This window comes from Diospyros lotus, chromosome 11 (genome assembly GCF_014633365.1).
Source record: "Diospyros lotus cultivar Yz01 chromosome 11, ASM1463336v1, whole genome shotgun sequence".
In the NCBI taxonomy this organism is placed as follows: Eukaryota; Viridiplantae; Streptophyta; class Magnoliopsida; order Ericales; family Ebenaceae; genus Diospyros; species Diospyros lotus.
This window is the reverse complement of record NC_068348.1, coordinates 5,505,552-5,524,866: the sequence shown is the minus strand read 5'-3', so window position 1 is coordinate 5,524,866 and position 19,315 is coordinate 5,505,552. Positions and strand designations below refer to the sequence as shown.

Here is a 19,315-nt window from a genome sequence, read left to right as displayed (position 1 = left end):
GATGAGGCTAGACATTCCTTGAGCTCGTTGAAAGCCTCCTGGCACCCAACGTCCCAGACAAAATCTTTGGTCCTGGATAGGGCTTTGAAAAAAGGGAGGCCCTTTTCTGCCGATCGGGAGAGAAATCTCCCTAGAGCCGCTATCATTCCGGTGAGTTGCTGGACCTCCTTAATGCTTCTCAGGGTCGGCATGTCTAGTATCGCTTTAATCTTCTCGGGATTCACCTCTATCCCACGATGATGCACGATATACCCAAGGAACTTTCTTGCAAAGACACCAAAAGCGCATTTAGAAGGATTAAGTTTTAATTGGAACCTGCGCAAGGTTTTGAAGCACTCTTCTAAATCTGTCGGATGCTCCTCTGCTAGCAGGCTCTTCACTAGCATATCATCCACGTAGGCTTCCATGTTGCGACCCAATTGGTCCTGAAAGAGCCTATTCACGAGCCGTTGGTATGTAGCCCCTGCATTTTTTAAGCCAAAAGGCATAACAGTATAGCAATAAGTGCCCCGATCAGTGACGAATGTTGTCTTCTCCTGATCTTCTTTATGCAACGGGATCTGATGGTATCCCCGAAAGGCATCTAGGAAACTCATGAGGTGGCATCCGGCCGTGCCATCAATTAGGGCATCGATCCGGGGAAGTGGGTAGCTATCTTTTGGACAAGCCTTGTTGAGGTCAGTGAAATCAATACATAGCCTCCACTTACCTTCCCCCTTAGGAACCAAAACCACATTGGCGAGCCATTCGGGATAATCGACCTCCCGAATATATCGTGCCGCCATTAGTTTTTCCACCTCGGCCTCTATAGCCCTTGCCCTATATGGGGCGAAATTTCTCTTCTTCTGTATAACAGGTCGGTACCCCCGCTTTGCTCCCAAACTGTGCGTCATTACTACCGGGTCTATGCTTGGAATGTCGTGGACTGACCATGCGAAAATATCTGCATATTGGCGAAGAAGGGATACAATCCGGGTCCGAATAGGGTCTTTCAATTGGGCACTCACCCTCACGCATCTATCGACTCTGTCCGGGTCCAACGGTACCTCTACAAGCTCATCCACTGGCTCAGCAGTCTTTGGGTCTTCTGGACCTTCTAGTAAAAAACTGACAGTGGCGGGAGGGGAAATCCCGACCTCCCCCACAGTAGGGCTCCGTCTCCGTCTTGAATCCTCTTGCGGCTCTAACTGCTCCTGCACAACACCCTTAGCTGTGCTAATGGATGCCATGTAACATTCCCGAGCAGACCTTAGGTCTCCTCTGACTTCTCCAACCCCCGCCGCAGTGGGGAACTTAAGCACCATGTGATAAGTACTCGGCACAGCCCGCAGAGCATTTAGCCCCGATCTTCCGAGGATCATATTGTAGGCCGAGGGGACATCCGCTACCAAAATGTCTAACATGACCTGGGCAAACCGAGAACCCTTTCCAAGAGCCAACAAGAGCTGGAAGACACCATCCGCATATACCACTTCCCCGTCGAATCCAATCAAGGGGACACGAGCGGGCTTCAACTATTCCATTTCGTATCCCATGCCTAAAAAGGCTTATCGATACAAAACTTCAGAAGAGCTCCCCGGGTCCACGAGAATCCGCCGAAGCTCCCATTTTCCCAATTTTGCTGTGATGACTAATGGATCATTAGAAACCGGATATCCAGGCAAGTCGTCATCGGTAAAGGAGATAACATCCCCTGGTCGAGCCCTTTTGACTCCCAGACGTCGATGCAGATCAGAACTCTCCCCCGACTCCTTGCCTGGCACCACCCCAGCCACTAGAGTATGAAAAATCAACTGTTGCGGAGGACTCCCATCCCCATGGCGATTCTCTCTCCGGGGCAGGGTTCTGGTTCTGCGTCGTTCCTGAGATCTACCGCGCCTACGAGGGGGGCTCCTCGATCCCCTTCGTTCACCCCTTTGTGGTTTTGTATCCTTAGCTACAAACCTCCTCAGGAAACCTCGATTGATGAGCTCCTGGATCTCTTCTTTAAGTTGATGGCACTCCTTCGTGTCATGTCTATGATCTCGATGGAATCGACAATACTTGTCTTTACTCCGCTTGTTAGCCGGGGCTTTCATGGGTCTCGATTTTTTCAAGTAATCCTTATTCTCGATTGTGGCTAGGATCACAGCCCGAGGAGTATTAAGCAGGGTGAACCTGACTGGACTCCATCGAGGGCCCGACCTCTCCCCCCATCGGCCCGATTTATCTTCAGGCTTTTGCTCTCGGTTCTGACTTCTCTTCTCTTTCTTATCTGAGTATTCACTTTTCTTGACCCGCATCACCTCCTCGGCATTAATGTACTTGGTGGCTCGGGTCAGGATCTCTGTGAATGTTTGGGGAGGCCTCTTAGCCAGTGACTGGGTAAAAGGGCCAACCCTCAAGGCATTCTGAAAGGCCACCATAGCGATACTCTGATCAAGATTCTCAATGCTCAATGCCTCCATATTAAACATGGCCACAAAATCTGTTAACGACTCCCCTTGGTTCTGCTTGAGATTCATGAGGGTCATGGTAGACCTCCGGTGCCTCCGAAGGGGAGCAAAGTGAGCTAAGAACCTATTCCGAAGCTATCCGAAGTTAGCGATCGACCGATGTGCCAGACTTGAATACCAGGACCGTGCATGTCCTTTCAAAGTGGCTGGGAAGACTCTACACCACATAGCATCAGGTGCCGCCTGGACCATCATATGAGAGGCGAAGAGATTTAAGTGATCAGCGGGGTCAGTTGTGCCTCCATATGGCTTAATAGCTGGGATTCGAAGGCGCTCGGATGGGGTAATTGCCATGATCTCCCGACTTAATGGCTGATTAGAAACAATGTCGTGTGGCTCTTCTTCCCTCCGTCTCAACTCTGCAACCTCCCTCTCCAAATGCCGCAAACGTCTTTCTCGCTGAGCCCCTCCAGCCCGGGCATAATCGGGACTAGAGGACTCCTCCTCCTCCGAGCCTAGCTTCCCGTGCTCGCTACGCCTAGAGGGTCCACTCCGTCTCTCGTCCCGATGGGACTCCTTCCCAGCGCGGGGGGATTCGCCTCCTCGGAATTCTCTATGACTAGAGTGGCGATCCCCCTGATGTCGACTATCATGATTGGAGTGCTCCACCGGTCTCATCTCCGGGGGCTGCTGTTGGGCCAAAAAGGTGTTGAGCAATTCCGTCAGATGTTGGACCTGTCCCTCTAGCTGGGCGACACGATCCTGAGGTGGCGAGGGATTCGGGGGGTGACCCTCTACGGGGCCGCTCTCAGGTGGGTGGTTTTGACTCTGATCTGGGACGGGCTGGGTCCCAGCAGCTCGTGATGGATTTCTTCTTGTCGCCATAACGGGAGGAAACTTGAGCTCGGCCGAGGTACTCGACGAATAAGGGTAGATAAAGTAACCGGCCCCACGGTGGGCGCCAAATGATGATACTGGACCGATCACCGAGATCTGCCTCGAACCAAGTACCTGCAGGGGCGGGGCTGTAATCCCCCGGGAGAACTTCGACGCTCAAGTCAGTAGAGGAAATATGCCCAAAATAGAAATTGAACTAGGAGTCAGATGATCTGTACCTGTAGAAGTCGACCTCTATTTAAAGATGAGGTAAAGCACACTTTGAAGAGATAAGATAACTTCTGAACCGGACGTTGGAGAGAATCTCGGTTGATTGAGTCAACCTCGTTCAAAATCAAATATGAGATGAATGATGAAGATATAGGTGACACGTGGCACTTTCTTGAAGCAAGCACGTGGCGGCACCATATTGGGGATCTTTAAGGATAGTATAGTATTTTTTCCCTTAGTAAAATATTTCCTCATCAGGAGTTAATAATTAACTCGGCTAAAGTGGCTGCTAATCACTGCCACTCTGGCACAGAATCTCTCATCCATCTGAGTTAACTGCTGGCTGTTACAATACTTCATTCCAAGATGGATACCGACCAATCGCTCTCATATTTGGAAGGTACGGATTCACCTTGTGCTGACATGCAAGATAGACACGAGCAGAAGACAAACCCTGCCAGTAGTCCAGAAGGTTTCCTCCAACAAATTCTAGTGGCTGCTAGGATATGCGATATCCCCATAGAAGGTGAAAATTCTGCAGCTAGCTTGGATGGTGAAGCATTTCAGCAGGTGGTTAAGATGTCGAAGTTGTGCTCTCGTGATGGTATAGAAGCGCCACCCTTTTCGTTCAACTTGTGGTGCGAATGAGCAAAAACTTGTTCGACGATAGGAACTGGGTGAACCTCACCCGGTTTGTGAGTCAAATGTCAGTTGCAAACAGTTTTCGGGCGGAGCTGTTAGGTTTTGAAGGATTTGATCATACGGGCGTTTGTGGTAGATCTGCTGCTGATGCTGATGTTGGTGGAGCATTGGTTCTTGCTTATTACTCGATTTTAGATTTTAAATGTCAAGCACAGATAGTCTTCATCTCTTGGTCGCTGGAGATGGAGAAGATGCAGCTAGAGAAAAAAAAAAAAATTATTATTAAATTTTGAAAATAAAATTATATATTTATTAAAATTTAAAAAATATAGTATATCTATATTATAATTAAAAATATAAAATAACATATAATATATTATTAAGTGTATAATTTAATATAAATTATTGTTAACATGTATGTTAGTAATTTATTAATCAAATTTATTATTTTATTTTAATAGTAGAATTTAGTTAATTTTATTATTTGATAATTAAATTTATTAAATAAAATATTATAAAATAAATTTTTTTTAAATTTTAAAATAAACATATTTTTTAATTTTTTATTTTAAAAAATAGTTTTTTAGAATGACAAAAAAAAAGAAGATGTTTTTAAAATTTTTAAAATAAACATTTAAAATATAAAATTAAAAATAAATTTAAAATTTAAAACTAAAATATGTAAAGAAGATCATGTTAATTGTTGAGACCGAAAAGTAGAAGCTCACACCCTCTTTATAAAGTATAGACTCTACAGCCTGTAATGGTTTGATGCGTCATTATAGTATTGGCACTTCGGCCCATAAGTATAAGCAAGCAAAATGGCAAGTATAAATGTGTTATAGACGCTAGACACCATCATTACCCATTCAATGCCTTGTGGACTCTCTTATGTTTGATATTGTAGTCTACTTCTCAAAATTAAGAATGCTAATGTGGGATAAATTTTATATACACTTGCTAAATTTTAAAAATATAATTACTTATTCACTAAATTTTAAATTATTATTATTTACTCACTTAATTTTACTCAAGGTCAACCATCCATCATTCGTTATATCTTGTAAATAGAAAATGCCACCGACCCTCTCATTGCTGTCACGCTTCGCTGCCTGGTGCCTCGTTTCTCACTCACTAATCGTTGCTACTGGAGCAAAGGAAGAGGGAGAGAGAGAGAGAAACAGGGTGTTGCTGAGTTAATCGAAAATAAGAATTTAATTAGGCTATTTCAGATTTTGTTAGCCACGTTGGTATTTTTTGTTTGCAAGATTAGACAGTGATGTAACGAATGATGGATGGTTAATGTTAAACAAAGTTTGATGAGCAAGTAATAACAATATAAAATTCACTGAGTAACTAGTTATATTTTTAAAATTCAATAAGTATTTGTTAAACTTTTCTAAATTTCAGTAGTCACGTGAGCATTTTTCGTTTATAAGATGTAGTGGATGATGGATGGTTGAGTTTGAGCAAAGGTTAGTAAGCAAATAGTAACAATTTAAAATTCAATAAATAAATAATTGTATTTTTAAAGTTTAGTGAGTGTATATTAAATTTATCCATAAATTATGAGATCAATTAGATAAAAAAAGATGAGATGTTATTACATGTTCTCGTTTCCAAGGTGTTTGGTTTAGTCACTATTATGGTTCTTTTTGTTTTTAATCCAATTACAAGATCAAATTAAAATAATTATTTAAAAGAATATGTGGAGTGCTACTTAAAAGAATATATATATATTTAAAAATATATATATGTACTCATAAACAAGTGAATTGATAGTATATCAACGTTTTGACTCTTTAATATAACACACCTTAAATTAGGGATGTGCACGATGTGGTTTGACCGGTCTAAACTATTTTCAATGTACCAAATTATTGGTATGATTTTTTGACCAAACCAAACTACAGTTTGATTTGGGTGCTGTCAAAGTGCACCGCATTTGCGGTCTGATTTAATGCAGTTTATTGTGGTTTGAAAATAATTATCGTCAACATATAATATATTATTATAACTTGTTAAAATTTATAACCTATTATAAAAATATTGGATAAAATAATTATATATTATTATAAACTATTATAATCTGTTGGCAATTATAATAGCTATATATTATTATAAATTTGTTATATATTATTATAGAAATATAGGGTGATTTTTATAATAATAAGGGTTATTGGGGTGATTTTTATAATAATATTTTTTATATATTTTATTGGGCAGTTTGGTTTAAAATTGAACTGCCAACTATACAAATCGCAAACCGCGCGGTTTGTACAATCTTCAAATCGTTTTGGGCCGAAAAAAAAAAAAAAAAAAAAAAAAAAGTCTAACTGATTCTGTCTGGTTTGGTTTGATTTAGTTTGACCGATTTTTGCGGTGCATCGATTTTTTGAACACCCCTACCTTAAATTTTAAGATTTGTGAGATCAATTTCTAAATTATTTTATGTTACTCCCGACACCCCTCAAAGGGTCCAAATTTAGAGACATGGATGTGTTATTTAATTTTGAACTGTTTAGAAATTTATTTAAAAAATTTAGAAAATAATCAAATAAAATAACTAAAATTTAAAGAATATGAGATAAATTTATCGAAAATCAAATATAATAAATTTTAAAAGGATGAGGTACAAAAGAGTAGTGTTATTTTGCCCAACAGATCAATTGAGGGAGTTACCAAAATGTGTCAAAAAGACCAAAATACTCTTATCCAATTTGTAAATTTTCAAAATCTACCACTACTTTGCCCGTTACTCTCTCCACTCTCCTATTTCTATGGCTACCAATACAACCACTGATCGCCTCTTCCTTTGCCTTGCCAGCTCGTCGTCATTACCTCATTGTCATCGTCTCACCTCGCCGTTAAGGCTAGGTAAGGCGATGGACAGCGAACTAACGATGATGAGGTGGCAAGGTGAAGGCAATGCTAGTTGGTGGTTGTATGTGACTATAAGAAGGGGAGAGAGGAGAAAGCAGCAGGCAAAGCAATGATAAATTTTATAAATTTATAATTTAGTCGAGGTTATTTTGATCTTTTTGACACTCTTCAATAGTTTTGTTGGACAAAGTACATTAATTCCATAAAAAAACAAGTGTACCTTGGTATCTTAGAATTTGGCCTACCTTTCATTTCTCTTTTTACAATATCCAAACACAGCCTAAGGAGTCTATCTCTCTCTCTCTCTCTCTCTCTCTCTCTCTCTCTGTGAAATTGTCGTTTGCTGGTTGCTAACCGCAACAGTAACAGCAACAGCTACAAACAACCTGATTGCCATCATCATCATCATCATCGACAATTGCAGATGGTGGCAGGTTCTAATCCCCCATTTTAATCCTTCTCCTCCTCCTGATGGCGTCTTTTCATCTCTCCATCTCTCTCTCTCTCTCTCTCTCTCTCTCTCTCTCTCTCTCGAATTTCTTCTTCTTATGTAGATAGATCATAGATACTGCTCCTGCCCCATCGATTAATCAAATCTCTTATCCTTCTCCCATTTCTCAACTTCTTGCCGCCAATGCCGGGTCTCGTTTCAATCAAAACGCCTCCTGAAGCTCCACCCCTCGGGATCACCATTCCCGACGACAACCACCACCAACAGATCCGCCCCAATTCCGCTAGATCCGAACTCCTAAACCCCAAAACCACGTCGCCGGCGCAGCGGCGGCCGCCCTCGCCAGCGCCGTCGACGTCCCGGGCCAAGCCTTCCCCGGATCGGATCCCCGGCAAGAAGAAATCGCCGGAGAAGCTTGTGGTCGACGAGTCTGCGTCTCTCGACAACCCCGATCTAGGCCCCTTCTTGTTGAAGCTCGCGCGCGACACCATCGCGACCGGCGATGGCCCGGCCAAGGCGCTGGACTACGCGCTCCGGGCGTCGAAGTCGTTCGAGCTGTGCGCCGTCGAGGGGGAGCCGAGCTTGGACCTGGCTATGAGCTTACACGTCGTCGCGGCGATCTATTGTAGTTTGGGGAGGTTTGAGGAGGCGATTCCGGTGCTCGACAGGGCGATTAGGGTTCCTGATGTCTCTAGGGGTTCAGATCAGGCTCTCGCGGCTTTTTCAGGGCATATGCAGCTTGGCGACACTCATTCCATGCTTGGCCAGCTGGATCGGTCCATCGAGTGTTACAAGCAAGGCTTGAAAATACAAATGGAGGCTTTGGGTGACACGGATCCAAGAGTTGCGGAGACTTGCAGGTGATAATCTCGTCTTTTTAGACCATTTTCTGGATTTGGTTTCTTTTAATGTACTACTTTGTGTTGATCCCTCTGTTCAATATTCAGCGGAAAATTTGGAAGAAATCACTAATACAAAGTAGTGCTAGAATGACAGGATTCAGTTGAAAATACTGCTGGAAATGAACTGAATCGAAAATTATATGTTTGACAATATGCCAATAACAAGAGAAAGGATGATCTTATTGTTCATAAGTATATATTATGTATAGATGATCAAACCCTCACTGGAAGATAATAAAACCAAAAATTGATTTTTCTTGAAATGCATATTTTCTTTTTCATCCAATTTCTAACCTATCCAAAAAATTTATGCCTTTAGAATACATGAATTATCTTTTACTTCCCCTTTTTTATGCACCAATCATATTTTCAGTTGAAGCAAGCAAGAATAAATTTATGGTTTCATCTTATCTAGTAAATAACAATTTCTTGTTTACTTTTTTGCGTTTGTAAAATTCAACAGATAATGATTGGTTTCCGTATTCAGTTGTTCCTAGTTGCTTGTGGACAGTGAATGGCTTAAATATGTGCTCCATGGTATTTCAAAGTTGAAATTCCACTGCTTTGAACAGTGTTTCTATAGCTCCATCTTCATCAAAAGCTGTAAGAAACTAAGTGATGTTATGGGGCTCTTGCCCTTACAAAGTATTAACTTCATGAAAGTATCAAACCAAAAGTCTCTAACTGTTATAATTCAAGTTTGTGGGTTTGAATGATCAAATTTAGGCGGTTGGAAAACTTTGCATGACTTATCCTATCATAAAAGTTGGTGCGCTTTCTTAGTACAATAAGCAACAAAGGATCTTTGTGTCACTGAAGAGTATTTTAACACTAGATAAGGGCATGAAATTGTGTTCTAACATATAGTTTTTATTTAAGTTGCCTTTGCATTGCATACTTTGGTAGCTAGCCAACTGTGAGTACTTCTGTTGAGCCTTTCTTGAGTTGATCTAGAGTTTCATGCTTCTATTCTTTGTCTGATTCTCCTTTTAATTACGATGAGTCTGTTGTTCTTTGATTCAAGTTTGTGTAATGATGGTGTTTTGGTAGTACGCAAATTTCATATTGTTCTCCTTATTTATCTAGATTGGGCACCGGGAATTTGTGGATCCATACGACTATTTATGTTCAATTGTCTTTTAAGTTTTTGGTGTTGGACACTTCAGACTTATGTTGCAACCATGATCCTTTCAATCCAATGAGCTTAATGGTTATGTTTCATAATTTTGTGATTGTAGGGTAGTGAAGCATTTAGCTTTCTTTTCATACTTGTGCAACATGTTACAAACTTGATTCCATAACTGCATAAAAAATGATAGGTACTTAGCCGAGGCCCATGTTCAAGCAATGCAATTTGATGAAGCAGAAAATTTGAGCAAAAAAACTCTTGAAATCCATTCTGTACACAGTCCGCCGGCTTCTCTTGAAGAGGCAGCAGATCGCAGGTTGATGGCCCTCGTATGTGAGGCTAAAGGAGATTATGAATCTGCTCTTGAACACCTTGTACTTGCCAGCATGGCAATGATTGCCCATGGACAAGAAAATGAAGTTGCTGCAATTGATGTCAGCATTGGTAACATTTACATGTCCCTATCTCGCTTTGACGAGGCTGTCTTCTCCTACCAGAAGGCCCTCACTGTATTCAAATCTTCAAAGGGAGACAACCACCCTTCAGTTGCCTCTGTTTTTGTACGGCTTGCTGACCTATATTACAAAACGGGGAAGCTACGAGAGTCCAGGTCCTATTGTGAAAATGCTCTGAGAATATATGCAAAACCAGTGCCTGGGACCACTGCAGAAGAGATTGCAAGTGGGATGGCAGAAATTTCAGCTATTTATGAATCTTTTAATGAACCTGAGGAAGCTTTGAAGCTCTTGCAGAAGGCAATGAAATTATTGGAGGATAAACCAGGGCAGCAAAGTACAATTGCAGGAATAGAAGCACGGATGGGCGTTATGTTTTACGTGCTCGGGAGATATGAAGAAGCATGGAGCTCATTTGAGAGTGCTGTATCAAAACTCAGGGCTAGTGGTGAAAAGAAGTCAGCAATTTTTGGGGTTCTATTGAACCAGATGGGATTGGCCTGTGTCCAGTTGTTCAAGATAGATGAGGCTGCAGAGTTGTTTGAAGAGGCACGAGAAATACTGGAACAAGAGTGTGGACCATGCCATCAAGACACACTTGGAGTGTATAGCAATCTTGCAGCAACTTATGATGCAATGGGAAGGTAATATCTTATTTGATGCTACTTCTAAAATGGAGTTCTGAATGATCTTTTGTTAATTCAATGTTGGTTCTGTTTTCCACCTTAACATATTATTTAATTTTTACTGTTATTATTAGTATGCTTTTAGTTATATGATCCATTTTTGCAAGGGATCTGAAGAACTTTTAAGCCAGTTGTCAGCTATGCTCTTCCCTCCTCTTTTTTTTTCATAAATATATTGCATATTGAAGGTAATAATAGTAAGGGAAGAGAGAAGCCAAAAGTATGTAAAGAAAAACATGTTAGTGTTGTGGGTTAACTGCAGTTATGGTCCTTGACAAAGTTAAATGGCGATTGAGGAATCATCTACCAATTTGAGTAGTTTGGAAAATGCTCGGTTAAGTTGATTTCGACTGCAATACTTTCTTTTCATTTATTGCTATTGGGGGTTTGCTCATCTTTGTAATATCCATTGGCAGTGATGACCAAGAAAGTGAGAAGCTGACAGATGCAGTTAGAACCACTGTTGTTGCTATACAAATAGCCAAATTTTACCCATATGAAGGTTCTTTCTTCAGATGTCTTGTACAAACTTTATAGAAAAAGTTGGTGGTCAGGAACACACAAAAGCTGTATGCAATCCATAATAATAGTGAAAATAGATTTAAAGTGGCTACCCTATGTGATGCATTTGTAACATTTTTGTCCAAAAGGATGAAGGAAGACATTTTAATTGTTAACTCATGCGTTCCTTGCTGTTGTAAGCATGGTGACCTAGAAGTATATTCCCAAATTGTAGTCATATAACCCTGCTCTAAGTAGGATGACAGAAATTGATTTGTAAATTTCTGATACCATAGCATGCACCTAAATTTTGTTTATCAAAAAAAAAAAAATGGTGTTAAACTATATTGTTCTTTCCTCCTGAATATTAATTACTTAATTTGTCCTTGTGTCACTCCACTTTTTCAGGCTTTGGAGTTGTGGTTGGCCCAGGCGATTTATGTTGCTGTGGCTTGAAAACCATGATTGTAGTAGCATTTATGTAATTCTAGTAATGTGTAGGGCAGTACTTACTATTTCAGAAATTTGCCAAATTTTGTATATTTTGTATAGCAGGGAATTTGGAAAGATTGACCTTTTGTTCATGCTTTTGCGGACCTTACATTGTAGCTCTTATACAAATTGCTTTGTATATGATAAGAACAAAACTTGATTCCACCGGGATTCAGGAAGCACCTATACTAACTAATCCTCTAACGGCTAGCCCCTTTCTTATGTGTTACAGGGTAGAAGATGCAATTGAGATTTTGGAGTATGTTCTGAAATTGAGAGAAGAGAAGCTAGGAACAGCAAATCCTGATTTTGACGATGAGAAGAGAAGGCTGGCTGATCTTCTGAAGGAAGCGGGCAGGTCCAGGAACAAAAAGACGAAATCATTGGAAAATCTCATTGATCCCGGCTCTAGGAGGACAAAGAAAGAGGCATCAAAGAAGTGGTCTGCCTTCGGATTTAGAACTTGACATAAACTGTCATGCATGTCTTTCTATATTCTTTGGGATGCACATTCTTGTAACATATAAAAGATGGTGTATAGGGTTAATTTGTGATCTCTGGTGAGGCTTGTTACTCTGGGCTTTAAATGTCTTCATTGCTTTTCATCATGTTTGTGTAATCTGTTTGTTCTGATTCTCGTTTGTGACCTTGAATTTGTTCGTTCAGTATTCCAAAAGGAAATTGTCTTTTCCCTTGTCTCCATTGAGATGGAAGCTATTTATTTTGAGTGAATGAGGTGATCTATTAGTTGCATTGACTATTGACTATGCTTGACATATTGATATCAGGTTGATTTATTAGATACATGGACAATATTGTTTTGTGTTTCTAAAATTATATCAAGATATCAAGTTGGTCTCCTCTCAACTCTTTCAAACACGTATTAGATGTTTGTTCATTCACAAGAAAGAATAGCAAGTTTTGATTCTTGTTAATTGAGTTAACAATATCCAAAAATTCCGTCCAAAATTGTTGGTTGAAGGGGTAAAAACTCGAGTAGAATTAACATTTGCATGGACAAAATGGGGTTTTCATCCCTTCGCTACAAATTTGGTTCAAATTTTGGATTGAATATCCATCATGTCCTTGATGATTTCTGCATTAGCTTTGTTAACATAAATTAGAAAGTTGATGAAGATCGGGGGAAGTGAAGCATTTATTCAGAGAGTGAATGTCATGTAATAGTGAGATAGGAAGGAAATACTGTAATTAAAGTATACTAAAGGAAGAAGGTAGTATATTAAAAAGTTTGCAGTAGGGAGTTGTACTTTGTTGTTTCATTTGGTAGTGTGTACATTTCCAGCACATGTAAGCGGTTATCTACACATGGGGGAGGTTAGGATCAACTATGTGTATACGAACTAATCACTCCTCACGATTATGAATGAATATTATCTAGAATTTCTTATTTCTCTCTCTCTCCCTAAACCTCTCTGGTTTCTCCCTATTTTTCTCTCAATCCTTCTATTGATCGAGAATTCTCATTTAGATTCTTTGGAAGCTAACAATTTGGTATCAAAGCGGTGCTCTTAGGCAACGTCCAAATCCTTGAAATTCATCGCCATGGCCGATAAAACAATGATGAAACAAATGGAGTCCAAGTTGCATCAAGTCACAACAGCGATGGCGGATATGCAGACGCAAATAGGGACTTTGGAATCCTTTATCAAAATAGGGGTAGAGACCCCAATTAACAAAGCAATGGGAAGGTGGTGAAAGGAGAGCAGGGAACAAGGCACTCTATTGCAGGAACAAATGCGATATCAAATGATGGAGCAGATACTTCATTTCATGAGGATGTTTTCAACTCAACAGCTCGTAAGACTTTTAGTTAAATTTCCTCCTAGGGAGAGGTAAGAGCCAATCCTTCCTGGAGTGGGAGTGGAACACCGACCAGTAGGGTCATCAGAGTTTGAATTAGAGCTGGAGATTATGGGGGAGAATACATTAGAAAGGAGACCAGGAATTCAAGCTAATCGAAATCAGCCAAGTTTACTTGCACCAAAACTAAAGATCCTATTCTTTGATGGGGAGAATCCTAGATGGTGGGTAAGATGTGAAAGAATGTTCACCCTATACCAAATGCCTGAACAGCAAAAGATTACTTTAGCTTCTGCTACATTAATGACATGGGAGATGCTTGGTTCCAATGATGGATTAGGGTGAAAGAAGATAGTCCTCGGAGTGTATTCGTAGATGATCTATGTGAAATATTTGGAGATATGAGTATGATGGATGTGATTGAAGAGTTTAATAAACTCAAACAAGAAGGGACAGTGTAGACCTACCAGCTCAAGTTCGAAGAGCAAGGTCATTGATAATGGTACACAATCCTCATTTAACTGAAGATTATTTTGTATCAAGTTTTATTAGTAGCCTAGGAGATGAGGTGAAACCAATGGTGAAAATGATACAGCCTCGAACAGTCAAACAAGTAGTCAAAACAGCTAGGTTACAAGAGCTAACCATAGAGGCCTTGATGAAAAAGCAAAAGGTTCAAATGAAATGAGTGAGCTCAAGTGTTTGGCAGATGGGGAATAAAGTATTGGGAAATGATATGGGGCATGGTAACAAGGGTGTCCTTGCATTACCATTTGTAGCCCTTGTTCCTACAACATGAGGGAAGTTGGTAGAATAGAGACGTGAAGTTGGGTTATGTTATAGATGTGGAGATAAGTACTTTCTAGGACATAGGTGCAACTAACAACTACTATTGTTGGAAGGGGAAAAAGATGAAGATGAGGAAGGGGGAGAAATCTTAGATGCTAAAAGAGAGGATAAAGGTGAGATCTCCTTACATGCACTAAAAGGGTTGGCCAATAGCAAGATCATCAAGCTAGAAGGAAGAACACATAATTTCCTCTTAATGGTACTCATTGACAGTGGGAGTACCCATAACTTCTTGGATGAAGCCATGGCAAGGAAGCTAGGGTGTCAGGTTACCAACTCTCACCCCCTTTCAATAACAATAGTGATACACTAGTTAGCTTAAGAGGGGGGAGAATTGAGCTTTTTACCCTTTTTGAAAAATAAGCTTAGATAAAAGATATCAAAGTAGGAATGTTGTACATGAAATAAAGAAAGTAGAACACAATATGTATAGTGGTTCAGCTTCAACTACTTAATCCACTACCTTGATCCACGACCTAGGATTTTGCAAACACACCCACTAATGTATTATATTATCTTATAGCTTTTCCAGGCTCAACTACTAACATTTACACTTGGATTTTTATAATGGGCTTAGCCACAACCACAATATTTTCACGGGATAAGGTATAATCTTTACAATTTGGTTTTCCAAATAGACTAACCCACAACCACTACCTTTTAAAGACTCAAGCGTAACCTTTACAAGTTCACAATAGATTGTGAAAAGATAACTCAAGAAAATGATAAAGAAAAAAAAAATAGTAATCACAAATGCTCTGCTTTTGATTGAGAGAGTTACAATATTTTGAATAAAGCACACTCTCAGAGGGTTTCTCACTAATAGATATTAAAGAACAAAGCCCGTGAGAAATGGATTAAAGTATAGGAAGAATTCTTGAAGCTCTTTTAGAAGTTGAATGAACGGGTAAGTAGCTCAGGTAGTTTGGTAACCTTCTTCAAGTTGCTTCCACTCCTATTTATAGATTTCTTGCATTAAATGTTAGTCGACATGGAAGAGTTTAAATTGAATGTTTCATTTGTCTCACAAATGTCACTTTTTGTCTCTAACAACATTAAACAACATTTATTAAAACATATAAGAAAGCTCATGTTGTCTAAAGTGCATTAAATGATCTGAAAAGCTAAAACTATCAAGCATTGAATGCACCTAATGGCTATAATTTTTAAAAATAGATGACAGTTACTCGATTGGGTTAAAGAGATACTCAACTAATATAATACTCCAATCGATTGGATAATTCAGGTAATCGATTAATTATAGAGCTTGCATTACTCGACTGACTCATAAGACTCGGAGACTATGCATTAAGCACTCGACTACCAAGTCAAATTTACTCAACTAATAAGAATATATACTTGAGTATAAATAATCAATACTCAATTGATTTTAAAGCACAGAAACTTAGCCAGAGATAGTCCAAACCTTACTTGACTAATTCAAAAAGATATTCGACTCTTGGAAACACGTATAGTCGATTGACAATGAGTTTTACTTGATTAAATTTTAAGAAACAGAAAACATGCATAAGTTACTCGACTAATAGAATTTTGCTAAGAGCACATAATCAATAACTTGCAACATACACAAAATATTACTCGATTGATTTTTCAAAAGAAAAAATAAGAGATGTGTAAAGCACTCAACTAATAGGAATAGATACTCAATTAATTCAAGTACATTAGTCGATTGAAATATAGGCTTTACTTGATTCAATATATGCTCAGATTTCAATGCTATAGAGATACTCAATTAATCTCAAAGCATACTCGAGTGCTAAAGGATTAATACTCGATTATAGAAAGTTCTATACTCGATTGTAGCTTTAAAAGATATAGTTTCTGTACAACACATACTCGAGTAGGTACTTATGGTAATCGATTAAATAACTTCAATACTCGATTAATCATAAAAACAATGCTGAGCAATACTCAATTATTTTTGTAAAGGGCTTTTTATACTTAGTTGATTTTCAAAAATATTTCCAACATCATGCTCAATTGATACAAAGCCATTTTTGACTCTTTTGAAGGATATATAGGTATATGAGCATGAAGTTCTTCAAAATAATTTAAAGGGAAAATGTTTTGGAAATCATCCATAAATCAACTTTTCTGAAAATAGATTTTTTAAAATTATTTTTCTTCATAAATCAAAACTCAAATTTCTCAACAAGTAACAAATGGTAGTAAGCTCCTAAGTCAGTCAACTTGCATAAGGTTCTGTTGGGAGATGAATGGAGAAGATTTCATGGCTAACTTGAGGTTACTGAAGTTGGGGGGTTGTGATGTTGTGCTTAGGGTGGGCTAGATGAAAGGGGTAAGCCCTATTAGCTTCGATTTCAATAAGATGGATGTGACTTTTAGAAAGATGGAAGAAGAAAGACCCTAACTTTTTTGTGTATCAAGAGTGTGTAAGATGATATTGGGAAAGAGACTACAGAGGATGTTCTAGAGCAAGTTCTCCCTAGTGGCATAGCTATTCTCCATTCATGCCATGGAGCCAACAAGGGAAAATCTAGAACAAAAAGGGGAATTAGCAATGATTGTGAGTAGCAACTCACAAGACCAGTGGAAGTTGCATGAAAATGACTCACTTAACATGCTTTTAATTGAGTTTAGGGACCATTTTGTTGAACCTAATTCCTTGCCACTAGAAAGACCCTATGATCACACTATCAATCTTAAACCCAATATAGAGCCCCAATATAGAGCCTGCTAATGTAAGATCCTACCGTTACCCACCTAGACAGAAAACTAAAATTGAAAAGCTCATTAAAGACATGTTGCAAAAATCTATCATCCAACCAAACCATAGCCCGTTTGCATCACCCGTGTTACTTGTCAAGAGAAAGATGGTTTATGGAGATTTTGTATTGACTATCATTAACTAAATACCATAACCATGAAAGACGAGTTTTCCATACCTATTGTGGAAGACTTGCTTGATGAGCTTAAACATGCTTCTGTTTTTACCAAGCTAGACCTTAGATCAGGCTATCATTAAATTCGGATGAGGCTTTAAGACATTCCCAAAACAGCCTTCAAAACCCACCAAAGGCACTATGAATTCATAGTAATGCCCTTTAGTCTCACCAATGCCCCCATCTACTTTCCAAGCGTTGATTAATCATATTTTTTAGCCCTATTTACGCAAATTCATCCTAGTCTTTTTTGATGATATACTAATTTACAGCCTTTCATTTGCCAAACACCTAGACCACTTGAAGACCACCTTTGAGGTCCTTAAACTTAATAAATTGTGTGTTAAGGAGTCAAAATGTGCCTTTGCACAAAGACAAGTGGAGTATTTGGGCCATATTATATCCAATGCAGGGGTAACTACTAACCTTAGCAAGGTGGCAATAATGGTTGCTTAGCTTGGGCCTCACAATGTTAAGGGCCTTAGGGGCTTCTTGGAATTGACGTGGTACTACTGCTGGTTTGTTAAAGATAATGGAATAATCAGCCAACCCCTAACCAAATTATTGAAGAATGATGGATTCAATTGGGACCTTAAGGCAGATGAGGCCTTCTCTAAGCTCAAGTAAGTTATGAGTAAAGTGCCAATCCTAGGGCTACCGACCTCAGTAAGCATTTCATTCTTGAAACAAATGCTAGTACTAATGGGATTAAGGCTGTATTGGTACAAGAAGACAGGGCATTGGCTTTTCTTAACTAAGTACTAGCCCTTCGGCATCTTGGATTGAGCATCTGTGAGAAGGAACTTTTTACAGTGCTAATGGTTCTAGACAAATGGAGACATTACTTAAAGAGGGTAAATTTGTGATCAAAAGAGATCATGAGAGTCTGAAATTTTTTCGATAGAAAAATTTGCATACACAATTGCAGCAAAAAGGAATGACAAAGTTGATGGGATTGGATTATGTAATCCAATATAGAAAAAGGAAGGAAAACTTGGATGCTGATGCATTATCCAAGTGCTATGAGGAGGGAAGTTATGTTGCAATTACAATAGTGGTTCCAGATTGGTATCAAGAAGTGATCTCTAGTTATGAAGCTGATGGGAACACTAGAGAACTTTTTCAGTAGCTAGTGGTGGATCCTATAGCAAAACCAGGTTATACTTTACTAATGGCCTAATTAAGGACCAAGGTAAGTTGGTGATAAGGAATGATGAGAGTCTGAAAGGAAATATATTAGAAGCATTACATGATTCTCCCATAGGACATTTGGGCATTGTGAACACCTATCACGGGGTCAAATAGCTTTTCCATTGGAATTTATGTTGAGTTGTGATACTTGTAGAAGGTGCAAGTTAGAAACAATGGCTACCCCAGGGCTATTATAGCCTCTGGATGTTTCAGGGAAGCCTCTGGGAAAGTATCTCAATGAATTTCATTGAGGGACTTCCCAAATCAGAAGGTCATTTACAGGCAAGGGGCTCCTATCACTCAAGTTCTCATCCAGTGATCTAACCTCCATCCAGAAAATAATAGTTGGGAATATCTTCCAGATATTCTCAAGCAGTTCCTACAAGTGGCAAGCCTCCTCAACATTTCTTAAGGATAAGAAAATTTTGAAGTTGGGGTTATTGTCATGTACTAACAAGATAGGAGGGAAATACTATAATTAAAGTATATTAGAGGAAGAAAGTAGTATATTATAAAGTATGCAGTAGGGGGTTGTACCTAGTTTATTTTTGCATTTGGCAGTTTGTACATTTCCATCACATGTAAGCAATTATCCACACATGGGGGAGGTTAGGATCAGCTATATATATACAAGCTGATCACTCCTCAAGGTTATGAGTGAATATTCTCTAGAATTTTTTATTTCTCTCTCTCTCTCTCTCTCTCTCTCTCTCTCTCTCTCTCTCTCTCTCTCTCTCTTCTATCTTCTTCTCTCTCTAAACCTCTCTAGTTTCTCCCTATTTCTCTCTCATTCCTTCTATTGATCGAGAATTCTCAGTCAGATCCTCCAAGAGCTGATAGTGAGGAG

The 19,315-nt window shown here is 39.2% G+C and overlaps 1 protein-coding gene and 1 pseudogene across 1 annotated transcript; both read left to right on the top strand.

Moving 5' to 3' along the window:
• Positions 1–6,145, top strand: part of LOC127813496 (beta-amylase 1, chloroplastic-like) — a 58,377-nt pseudogene extending 52,232 nt beyond the window's left edge.
• A 1,193-nt stretch (positions 6,146–7,338) lies between these two features.
• On the top strand, positions 7,339–12,383 carry LOC127813350 (protein KINESIN LIGHT CHAIN-RELATED 1). Its single transcript, XM_052354287.1, has 3 exons — positions 7,339–8,378; positions 9,740–10,648; positions 11,916–12,383. Exons 1-3 carry the CDS (start codon positions 7,702–7,704, stop codon positions 12,148–12,150), a joined length of 1,821 nt encoding a protein of 606 aa, XP_052210247.1. The 5' UTR covers positions 7,339–7,701; the 3' UTR covers positions 12,151–12,383.
• Positions 12,384–19,315: the final 6,932 nt, after the last annotated feature.

Coding starts and splice junctions, on each gene's coding strand:
- LOC127813350 (XM_052354287.1), top strand. CDS start 7,702: ATGCCGGGTCTCGTTTCAATCAAAACGCCTCCTGAAGCTCCACCCCTC. Junction 8,379..9,739: donor AGAGTTGCGGAGACTTGCAG/GTGATAATCTCG, acceptor AAAAAATGATAG/GTACTTAGCCGAGGCCCATG. Junction 10,649..11,915: donor ACTTATGATGCAATGGGAAG/GTAATATCTTAT, acceptor TATGTGTTACAG/GGTAGAAGATGCAATTGAGA.